At 47.4% G+C, this 11,977-nt stretch overlaps 1 protein-coding gene across 6 annotated transcripts in view; it reads left to right on the top strand.

The window, feature by feature from the left end:
* The first annotated feature begins 46 nt into the window (after positions 1-46).
* JPH2 (junctophilin 2) overlaps positions 47-11,977 on the top strand; it is a 65,098-nt gene continuing 53,167 nt past the window's right edge. For all 6 annotated transcript variants that reach the window (XM_037812116.1, XM_037812117.1, XM_037812121.1 and 3 more), the window contains exon 1: positions 47-1,360. In XM_037812116.1, the coding sequence (XP_037668044.1) occupies positions 982-1,360 (379 nt within the window). In that variant the 5' untranslated portion in view covers positions 47-981. The remainder of the gene's footprint in view (positions 1,361-11,977) is intronic.

Below are 11,977 nucleotides of genomic sequence, written 5' to 3'. Positions count from 1 at the left end.
GTTTTCTCTTTAAGTCACCGGATTCCTTTTCGGGGTTGGCAGGGGTGCTGTCGCCTCGGGGACTGTGAGGCACGCAAGTGGTGGCGGGGCTGAGATTGCCAACCTCTGCCCTCAGGCGGATTTGCGGTGTTCCAGGACGGGGTGTTCTGCAAGTCTTCCTCTCCCTCCCTTCCCCGACGCCTCCTCTCCCCACTCTCTGCCTGCAGACTCGGGGGACGCTGAGCGTGGATGGTGGCTCTCACCCATGCAAGAAGACACCAGATTGCCCGCGGTGCCTACGATCCGATCCGTGGGCGGCTTCCCTTCCTCATCCCACAAGCCACTCCCTGGCTCTGAGCACCAGCGCCTTCTGAAACACCCCCTCCCTCTTCGAAGGAGGCTGGGCTGGCCAGGGGGGTTATTTTGGGAGCAGCTTCTGAGATCCAATGGCCTTGTTAGGGCAACGCTGACCTTTCCGTCCCGGGAGGAGGGCAGGATCGGAGAAGGGGGCGGGGCGGCGGCGGGGAGAGCGACAGCCCCTCACGCCCACTGGGGTGCAGAAGAAGGGGGAACTCAGACTCTGGCTGGGGGCTGCCACCAACGGGGAATTTCCCTCCATGAAACGGACTGTAGTCCCCTCCACCCCCACCCCCACCCCCCTTTTTTTAACTGTGCTGCTTAAAGGGATCCCACCGTTTCCCCTTTGACTCCATGGAAGCCCGACTTGGGACATTTTGGGGACTTTGAATAGTTCCTTCCTGCTTCCTTCCCACCTGGCAGCTGACTGAGTGGAGGCCTCCCAGGCATGGCACTGAGCAGCCGACCCAGGGCTGGCTTGGCCGGGCCCTTTCAGCCTCTGCCGGCATCTTGCTCTCCCCCTCCCGGGGCGCGGTGGTGAGTCTGGGGGCCCAGCCCCGAGCACGCCTGGAGAGTGGCCCTGGCACCACCATACCCCTGCCACCCAAGCTGGAGACTGGTGAGGTTGTCGGGGGCTATGATGAGATGAGCGGGGGCCGCTTCGACTTTGACGATGGCGGGGCGTACTGCGGGGGCTGGGAGGGGGGAAAAGCCCACGGGCACGGACTGTGCACTGGCCCCAAGGGCCAGGGCGAATACTCGGGCTCCTGGAACTTTGGCTTTGAGGTGGCAGGCGTCTACACCTGGCCCAGCGGGAACACCTTCGAGGGATACTGGAGCCAGGGCAAACGGCACGGGCTGGGCGTAGAGACCAAGGGGCGCTGGCTCTACAAGGGCGAGTGGACGCACGGCTTCAAGGGGCGCTACGGGACGCGGCAGAGCACCAGCAGCGGCGCCAAGTACGAGGGCACCTGGAACAATGGCCTGCAGGATGGCTATGGCACCGAGACCTATGCGGATGGAGGTGAGCCCAGCCCCGGGCCTGTAGAGCTGGGGTTGGGGGCCCACAGAGCCTGGGATGCTGGCAGAGGTGGGGAAGAGGTTGGATCAGAAGGGCTAGAATGTTGTTTCCCGTGTGGCTTCTGGCAAACTGCTCTACCCCTTTGAGTATCCATTTTCTTGTCAGCAAAAAAGGGACCAAACAAAGGGGTTATTGATAGGACTGCGGCAGTGTTTAGAAGAAGGTCTGGCCTATGGTACACACTCAAGAAAATGCAATGGGGACTGTTTCCATACTAAGTATATAAATAGCTGTGGAATGAACTCTCACTTGGGCACCAGAAGAATTGGGATCTAGTCTCAGCTTTGCCATGAAAATTATTTTTGATTGAAAGATCATGAAGACTTCATTCATTCATCCACCCACCTATCGATCCATCCTTTCAGTCAATGCCTGTTTCCGTGGTGTCTCCTATTTGCCAGGCATTGTGCAAGGGGTTAGATATAAAGAGAAATAAGATCCAGTCCTTGGTGTCACAGGTGGGCTTGTGGGCACTCATATACCAGTATGTCCAGGGTGCCCTGAGATGGGAGGTCAGGAGATGATTTAGGGGAGGTGATGTCTCAGTTGGATCTTGATGGGAAAATTGTGTTTGTGAGGTGAGAGTGGGGGTAGTCCAGGCAGAGAGGATGTGTGCAGACTACACGGTGGGTTAAGGAAGTGCAGAGGAGTTTTCCGTGGCACAACAGCCCTGTTAAGTGGCAGAGTAGATATCCTTACCTTGTCCACTGGTTGTAACTTTGGACAGATCACTTCTCCAGGCCTCAGTTTCCTCATCCATAGAATGGGATGCTTAGACTATCTGTGCTTCTCAGAAGGTGGCAGTGGCTGGGCTGGGGGCTGGACAAGCACCAGCACCACCTATCTACATCTTTGAAATGTAAATTCAGGGGCCCCTCTCTAGACCTACTGAGTCAGAACCCCTGAGGGTGGGTCCAGTGATCTGTTTTACCAGGTTGTCAAGTGATTTGTTATGCACATTAGAGTTTAAGAAATATTGCTTTAAATCAGGGGTTTGCAAACTCTAGACCAACAGCCCAAATTGAACCTGCCATCTGGTTTTGTACAGCCCACGAGTCATGAGTGGCTTTTACATTTTTAAATGGTTGAAAAAAAAATCAAAAGAAGTACAATACTTCTTGACATAGAAATTATATGAAAGTTCTGACATAATATCCTTGATTTTGTCTCTTGGCCCGCAAAGCCTAAGATACTTCCTATCCGGTCCTTTTTAGAAAAAGTTTCCTGGTTCCTTCTTTAAATGGCCATTAAGTTCCCTTCTAGCTCAGGGTAATTCTGTGAAGTCTTCCTAATGTGCCACATTGGAAAGAGGAGCTGACACCAATAACTCACAACTGTGGCTATTTAAAACAATATATATATATATATATTTGGAATCAGAAGGCATGTGTAGTTGGTTTGTCACTAGCCTACCCTCTTGATGACAGAGGGCAGGAAGTGGGTAGTCTGGCAGTGGACTGGGGCCAGGGCTGGGATGGGTGGGTTAAGTGGGGTGCCAGCCAGCCCAGGGGAGAAGATTTGCTCAAGCTGAGGCACAGGCAGGTGGAAAGCAACCTTGGGCACACACGGACTCGCATGTGGGCTGCCAGTTAGTGGGTGTCTGGATGAGGGCCTGTCCTCGAATGTGTCTGGATGTTAACAAGGTTGTGCCCCTAGAGTTTCTGCAGGCACACATGCTGGCTGCACAGTGCAGTAGCAAGAGCGCTGGCTGCAATTGGACAGCGCTAAGGACACATTCTGGCCTACCACTTCCTAATTTGTTGACCTTGAGCTGTTTGCAGAACTTCTCCAATTCAGTGCAGTTCAGTTCACTGGATATATATGCCAGGCCCTGGCCTAGGCATGGGGGACACAGCAGAGAGTGAACCTCAGTTTCCCCAACTATAAAATGGAGACAAGCCTTGAGGGCTGACAGGGTCTCAGTTATCTGTGCCAAGGGCACACAGTAGGCCTACGCCGAATGTCAGCTCCCTTCCCCCTTCCTGCGCTCCAAACCAAGGTGTGTGTGTGCTGGGGCTCTGGACACAAGTCACAGGAACACGCTTTTCCAGGTCGTGGTGAGCATGGGAAGCTATGCACTGTAATGGGAGAAGACCATTCATTCATTCATGCAACCAGTATCACTGAGCGCCTACTGTGTGCCAGGTGTTATATCATGGTGAGTTCCCGGGGCCGGGGCCACAAGCAAGACAAGGTCCTCAAGGAGCTTCTTGACTAGTGGGAGACCGAAATAACACAATTGTAATTACACATATGTAATTTCCAGAAGTTACTGGTGTTATGAAAAAAATAACAGAGGGAAGAGAATGGTGGTTTTAAGTTGGGTGATCTGAGAAGCAGGATGGGGAGGACTACCAAGCGGGTAAGGACATCCAGGTGGAGAGGGTGGCAGCTGCAAAGATGCTGAGGCAGGGCTGGGCTGGGAGTGGCTGAGGAGCAGCAGGAATGGCAGGGGGCAGGACCAGAGGGAGTGGGCGCAGCCGGCAGGAGTTGAGGTCGTAATCGCAGGCATGAGCCAGGTAGCATAGCCTTGGCAGGGCCCTTGCTTTTATCCTAGGTGTGCCCAGGACCTCTTCAGGTCAGGTAACCGGAGCCCAGGCTCTTCTCCCGAATGAGTTGGCCCCACACCCGGGAAGCCTGGAAGCTTCACAGATCCTCTCTCCCAAGCCACACGAGTTGCAACGCTCCAAAATTAGATGTGGTCACTGCTTTGGAAAAATCTCTTTAATCAACTTGTTATCAGTTTCTTGAGGGTTTGCCAAGGACCTGCCCTTTGCCCTGTCCTGGGGAGTGCTGAGGAGAATGTGGACAAGTAAGACCTGGTGATTTGGAAGGATTGGAAGTTGGGCCGCCTGCCGGGCTGTTACCCTGGCCCTACCACTTACTCTCCATGTGGCTTTGCACTAGTTCTTTAATCTCTTCAAACATTAGTTTCCTCATTCGGAAAGTGGATCAATATTATTGAGCTCTCAGAAGATTTCTCAAGGGATAGCTGCTATTATTACCATTAGTTGTTATTAATTCATTCAAGAAACATTTTTTGAGCTACTATTATGAAGCCAGAACTTCAGGACACTGGAGTATAGAGAAATGAAGAGAATAGAAAGGTCCCTGCTTTCACTGGGAACTTTCAGGACATTAGATGACAGTGTGCTGGGCAGGACGAAGGGAGCAAGAGGACAGCTAACCAGGCGGAGGCCTCCAGGGAGGCTTCCTGGAGTAAGTGACCAGTCAGCTGAGCCCTGAAGTAGGTGCACAGTTAAGCCAGGTGGAAAGGGTGGAGGTTGACATCCAGGTAGAGATAGCAGGATGTGCAAAAGCCAGGAGGTCCAAAACTTGCTGTCCAGCAGGAAATAAAGCTGAAACTTATATCTTATCCCCCATATGGAGAGGTACCGATCAAAGGAGGCAAGCAACTGTCCCATTTCCTCCACTCCCCACCTTGCCTTGCAGTCCAGTTACAGGTGACCACCAGCTGTAAGCCAGAGACTGGAGTACAGACCCACTGATAGGTGACAAAATCAATTTAGTGGATCATCACTGCGTTTTTTGAAATTAATACTTTTTTATTGTGAAACTTAACATATATCCATAACAGTGATAACTTTCAAAGTATAATTTAACGAGTAGTTAAAGAGCAAATTGCAAAGACTGTTATAGGTTACAGTTCCACAATTTCAGCTATTTCTTATTGTAAAGTACAACATATATATAGAAAGGTGATAACTTTCAAAGTACAATTTAATGAGTAGCTATAGAGCAAATTTCAAAGAATGTTATGGGTTACAGTTCCACAGTTTCAGTTCTTTCCTTATTGTGAAATTTAAGATGTATACAGAAAGATAATAACTTTCAAAGCACAATTTAACGAGTAGCTACAGAGCTAATTTCAAAGAATGTTATGGGCTACAGTTCCACCATTTCAGTTATTTCCTTCTAGCTATTTTAATACCCTAGCATCTAAAAAAATATTTATATAAAGATTCAGTAGTCATAATTCCTTCATTAAATCCTATCTTGCTTGTTGCTACCTTCGCTCTCATTTAATCACTTTCTCGATCTTCAGAGGTGTCTAGGCAGTGACCACCCTAACTTACTCATATTGAAAAGGGGTGTCGACATTATGAAGAAGGGGTCTGCATCTGATTGTTGTTCTTAAAGAGGCTGTTGCCTCTGGGTTTTAGGACTTGTCTGGCATAGGAACACTCTGGTGGATTTAAGTTTCTGAGAGATAAACATAGTGAGTAAAACTTTTATAGACTCTCAGATAGGGACCTAGGGATTTGGGGACTACTGTTGGTTGGGGCATGGGATACTGTGGCCATTTGGGATATCTGGCTGGAGGCTGCATAAGAGAAACTCCCATGATAGCCTCTAGACCCCGCTTGAAATTTCTTAGCCATGGTAACCTTATTTGTTACCTTTCTTTTCCCCCTTTTGGTCAAGGAGGCATTTTCAATCCCTCGATGCCAGGGCTAGGCTCATTCCTGGGAGTCATGTCCCAATCTCCAGGGAGATTCACTCCCCTGGGAGTCATGTCCCACGTAGGGGGAATCACATTTTTAAAGCCAAAGAATAGGATAGAAAAGAAAAGATCAGAGTGCTTCACAGAGAATAAGGTAAAGTGTTTTTGTATTGTTTCCTAAACCCTTTGTTCAGTTGGGGATATATGTGGATGTAGGAATAAAAATATATGTATGTGTACATCTGTGATTATGCATGTGTCATGAGGTAAAATGTATTCTTTACTGAAGATCAGGGCCAAAAATATTTGAAAACCACTGTTCTAAGTGTCTTGGCCTCAGCACATCTTAGAAGCCCCTGCCCTCCTACTTCAATAAACCCTCCCGCTCCCCCATGCTTGCTTGCTTTGGCTGCAGGTTAGGTTCTCCTGTTCTAGGATGGGAAGGGGAAGGAGCTCCAGCCTCCCACACTCTGTTAAGCTTCTTGGCACCCCACCCCCTTCTCCCATAGCCTGCATTCCTCCCTGGCCATATATAGCAAACCTAAAAATAGCTGCTGATTTAAAGCTCCTACAGACACACTCACCCGGCCCTTAAGTAGTAATGTGCTGCCTGGCTCTCCCCACCCCAGAGACTCAGAGACTCTGGGACCAGAAGGGCCATTCGTGGTCTTTGCTTTCCCATGTTGTTGACCTGTCACTCCAAAGCTGCAGGGGAGATCCTGTGTGTGTATGTGTATAGATCGTCCGTGTTCTTCTGGGAGGCATCTCTGATAGTTCTCAGATTTTCAAAGTAGTCCCATGCTCAGATAAGTTCCAGAACCATTGATCTAGTTGGGTAATCCTCTCCCCAAAATGTGCAGCAGAGAAACCAGGCTCAGGGCTCATCTCTTCTCCAAGGTCTTAAAGCTAATAATGACAATGATGGGTAACATTTTCGGAGTGCTTACTCTGTGCCAGGCACAGTTCTCCGTGCTCTCCACGTGTTGTGTTATTCGAGCCTTCACAACAACCTTATGGGGGAAGCACTGTTATTATTCCCATTTTGCAGATGAGGACAATGAGACACAGACAAATTAAGAATTCTCACTCAAGGGCCTCTAGCTGTTAAGAGGCAGAGGTGGAATTTGATAATAATAAGTGATAATAAAATATTTCATGTTATAAATAAGTGTTTTTAATAAAATATAAACAACCATGCCTAATGGTCAGAGCCGGCTATGTAATTTGTGAGACCCAGTGCAAAATGAAAATGTGGGTCCCTTGTTTGAAAATCATTAAGAAATTCAAGATCGCAATGGTAGAGTGTTAAACCAAGTGCGTGGCCTTTCTGGGAGTGGCACCCTGTGTAGCTGTGAAGGTTGCATGCCCAAGAAACAGCCAACCACATCACCATTTATTTAGTCTTCACAACATCCCAGGCACTGTGCTAAGAATCTTACATGCATTACATTATTTAGGCTTCTTAATAACCCTATCTACTCACCTACTACTTATCTACATAACTTTTTTCGATTTCGACCCACTGTAAAATATGTATTTCACATTCTAATTCTGTACGTATACACATCTACATAAAAACATGAAACTGAACCACACCACCACAAAACAATATTTCCCTTCCTATAAGCAGCGCTTGCTATTTTCTCTTCTGTTTTGTTTAGAGAATTAAATGGTGACCTGATACATGTTAAAACAGGGTTTGGCATGTTAGGTAGTACATTATATTATTATTATTATTATTGCATGCTATGAGACTTGTGTGATTGACTGATAATTGGGTCAAAAATCCAGGCTTCTATGCTCTGGATGTAGTTTTTTTCTCCTGCCCAAAGCTCATTCTAACTTAACTTACTCTGAACATGGGAGTGCAATGAATTTGCCAAGATAGAAGCCTTAGCTGTACCTGGCACCAGATTATCTGGGTCTGTGGGTTTTTGTTTCTTACAAAGATTAGCTTGAAGGAATTTCCATATTTCTTTATTTGCTCCCCAAGGAAATGCCTTTTCTGTTGATCTATTTGTCTACCTTTAAGCCAGTTTCATGCTGGGGCTCAGTTACTGTAGCTTCATAGTAAGTCTTGAAATCAGATAGAGTAAATCCTCCAACTTTGTTCTTGTTCAAAGTTGTTTTAATTACTCCAGGTCACTTACATTTTACATGTACATTTTAAAATCAGTTTGCTGATTTCTACAAAAAGGCCTCCTGGGATTTTGACTGGGAATGAATTAGGTCTATAGATCAGTTTGGGGAGAATGAGATATCCTAACAGCAGTGAGCCTTCCAGTCCATGAACATGGTGTATTTTATAGCTCTTTAATTTCACTTAGCAATGTATTGGAGCTTTCAGTGTTTGCACATTTTCATTAATTTCATTCCTAAGTATTTTACTTTTTATGATATTGTAAATGGCATTTTAAACTTCATTTTCAAATTATTCATTGTTAATAAAAATTCAATTATTTTGCATATTGACTGAATCTTTTGACATTGATAAATCAATACCTTTGTTCTAGTGGGATTTTTTATTGTTTTTAATTTTTTTTTCAGATTTCCAAGAATTTTCTTTTAATATAAAATGTCTTGATTGCTATTTAAAGCAAGTATGGAAGTCCTGAGGGAATCTGATATTACTGAAGAGAGACATGCAGTACTTAAGCATGTGGGGATTGAAGTAACCAGATCTGGGTTCAAATCTCAGCTGTGCCACTTAGCTATGTGAACTTGGGTACATCATGTAACATCTTTGAGCTTCCATTTTCTTTTTTCCACTGGGGATGTTAAACTCTTCTTAAAATTTGGTTGAGACAATGAAATGAGATAATACACATAAAGCACTTTGTATAATGCCTGGCACATAGAAAGGGCCCAAATATATATTCCCCTTCCTTTGTTTCTGTCACATCCAAAGGATGAATTAATTCAGGATGGCCTGAGCCACAACTGTCCCTATCTTTGGGAGAATATTTCAACCTCAAAAACTAGCTTTGAACTTTGGAGCAGTCAGTAAGCCAAAACTGATTCTACCTCGAGTTCTGCCAGTGTAGATAGAGTTCATGCTAGGGAAGATTCCATTTCCAATGTGGAATCAGCATAATTTAACCTCATCTTGAAAATCTCACGTCCAGTTCACAGCCAGGGGTCAGTGTGACAGCTGGCCGAGGAGCTTCTGGGGCTTCTGGGCTTTATCTGGTGCTCAGGTGAGCAGAGCGGACCCTCAGCAAGACTGGGAAGTGGATGTAATCAGTCCTTCCTCTCTGCGACCTCACTTCCTGTGAGGCATGGGTCTGATTGGCCACAGATCTGCAGACATGCCCTGGGCCAACGCCAGGCCCTTGGGATTCACCGAGCTGCTGTCATCCAGGGCTGCTAATTCTGTGCTCCAGCAGCTGTTCCCCCACCACGCCTTGCCTGTCACACCCTTGTGAAGAATGTAGAGTCTTGCTCTCTGAGGGCCCTGGGTGAGGACATACTGTGGCAGGAGGTGGTGGGTGGGAGGGTGGGCAGTTGCTTCCCTCATGGGTGAGAGGGCCATCCTTGTTCTCTCCTGATCCCTTACACCCCCAAGCCACAGGGTAGGTGTGGATCAGGTCTGATCATGAGGAAAGCATTCAGGACCCCTAGTCACTCCTGCATAGCGTCTGCTCCCTGCTTAAGGGGGAGTTGATCAGAGCTGACTCAACCAGACCTTTGCCTGATAGGAGGTGGATAGTGAGCACCCTGTGACTGGAGGTATCCAAGCTTATGCTGGCTGCCTGTGCAGCATGGCCACACATTGAGGCTTGAGGGCTGTATCCACCCTGCAGGCAGTGCTCGGTTTGGTCTGCATAATGTTTTAATGACTTTATGTTAAATTAAATCCTTTGACAATACCAATGAACAAACTGACATTATGTGCCCCTGATGGGATGTACAAAAAGGACACCTTACCTACATAGAATTCCTCCAAAAGGCCTGGGGAGGGGGAGTTCACGCAGGGCCTTGAGGCCACTGTAAGGATTTGGATCTTATGAGGAGGAAAATGGGGAACATAAAAACGACCTGATCTGCCTTCTGTTTAAAGTGATTTCTTGGGCCACTGTGTTGAAAAGAGACTGTTGGGGGGAGGTGAGGGCAGAAACAGAGAGGCCAGTGTGAGAGTTCTCGGCGCTAACCTGGGAGAGATGATAGCGTCTTGGACCACCTAAAAGCAGCGGAGGTGGCAAGAAGTGGTTGGTGTCTGGATCTATTTTGAAGCATAGCTAGCAAATTTTGCTGACAAATCGACAGGCGGGTTAGAGAAAGACAGGAGTCAAGGATGGTACCAAGGATTTGGGCCTGAGCCCTGGGAGGACTGACCTGGGAGGAGAGTTTAAGGAGGGTCAGGAGCTTGGTGGGGGTCCTCACATGTACCAGATGCCAACTGGACAGGCCCTGTGGGCATGCGGGGTTGGGCCGGCCTGGGCAGACAGGGCAGCCTGGGTGGCCAGGGGTGGCCTCCTGAACCCAGACCCTCTCCCCCTGATTCCTTTGCTGCTTCTGCTCCCATCTGCTTCTGGTTGCCTAGGCCTTTTGGGTGGTTGGCAGCCCTCAGCGTTGCTACGCTGACCCAGGGCCTGGCAAAGGGGCTTTTGCCCAGGCCACAGGCCCAGGGCTATCAGTGCCCACGTGATGTCACCTGGTTAATCCTCTGCTTCTTGTGCGAGCCGTGGGGCATCATCCAGACCAGCAGCTGGCTGGAGGTGGGGGTGGCAGAGCCCCGCAGTCTAAGTGGACACGTCACACACCTGCTTCAACCCAACCCCTGCTCCCAGGAGCTGGTCACAAATGCCACCCGCACCTCTACTTTGTCTGTGATCCTGGAAATTGGATTTGATGGGTGGCAGCATTGAAGCTGTGAGAAGGGACTTAGATGCCAGCCTTGCGGGAGGGCCAGAATGCAAGGCCTTGGGATGGTCATGGGAGAACTATAGTGCAATCTAAATGCTCATCCAAAGGGATGGTTTAATTAATTCATGAGACCATATGACAAAACACTAAACTCATTAGAAAGACAGAGTTGGTTTGACCAACATAAGCTTGTCTGGAAAGGAATCCAAGACATTTCAAGTGAAAAAAGCCATTTTCCATTTTAAGTAAACAAAAGCCATTTGACAAATATTTACTGAGTTCCTGGATGTGCTGGGCAGTGTTCTCTGTGTTGTGGGGAGCAGGAAAGCAGGCAGCAGCCAGCTCCTTATCCATTTGTTTATGTATAGGCTTGTCAGTGAGTAGAAAAAGGCCTGGAAGGAGCTAAATTGTTAACTGTGGTTACCCTGGGAGATAGTACAGAGGTCTATTATTTTATATACTCTTCTATTGTTTGAACTTTTTGCAGTGAGACTGTATTACTTTTGTAATTATTTAAAAAGCACCCTCCACCACCACACACACATGCAACATTTATGTACAGATATGATAAGAAACCCTCCGGATGCAAAAAGCCTTTGGGGGCTCTAAGCAGCATTTCCCAGAATCTAGGCTCAGAATCCCAACGTGCAAATGGTCTCCCGTTGTTCCTCCCAACTCTGGGGTAGTCAGCTCAGGCAAAGCAGGATTGAAAGAGCACTGGAAAAGGAGTCTGTTCTTTGCTCCCGGGTGAGCTATCGCTTGGCTGTGTGGCCTTGTGTGACCTCACGCCCTCTCTGGGCCTGAGCTTCCTCTTCTGTGTAACAGGAGGGCTAGACCACACCCTGAAGAGTGAGCCAAGTTTCTCTCACATGTAATACTAACATGTTCTTTTCTCTCCATCTCTGTTCAGTCCCCCAGCGATTCTATCTGTAAAAATGATTATAGCCTTAAGGTAGTTTTCCAAAGTGGATTCCATAGAACACTAATCCTGGCAGATGCTTTGCAAAACAACAACAAAAAAAAGGTCTTCTGATTAAATAACCCTCCCCTCCTGGAGATTCATGGTACCCACCAGCACAGTAAGGATTCTGACAAGTCCTTCTGTAAGGAGGAAACCTTTAATTTTACTTAATCTTGATTTTCTTTAAACTAATTTGACTTCAGAACTCCTTTTTTTTTCTCCATGATAAAATCTGTTAACACAAGCTTTGAGAAAATCATTTTGGAGA

The sequence above is a fragment of the Choloepus didactylus genome, chromosome 19, assembly GCF_015220235.1.
Source record: "Choloepus didactylus isolate mChoDid1 chromosome 19, mChoDid1.pri, whole genome shotgun sequence".
NCBI lineage: Eukaryota > Metazoa > Chordata > Mammalia > Pilosa > Megalonychidae > Choloepus > Choloepus didactylus.
Note: the sequence above shows the minus strand (reverse complement) of the source record. Positions and strands in the feature narration are given on the sequence as shown.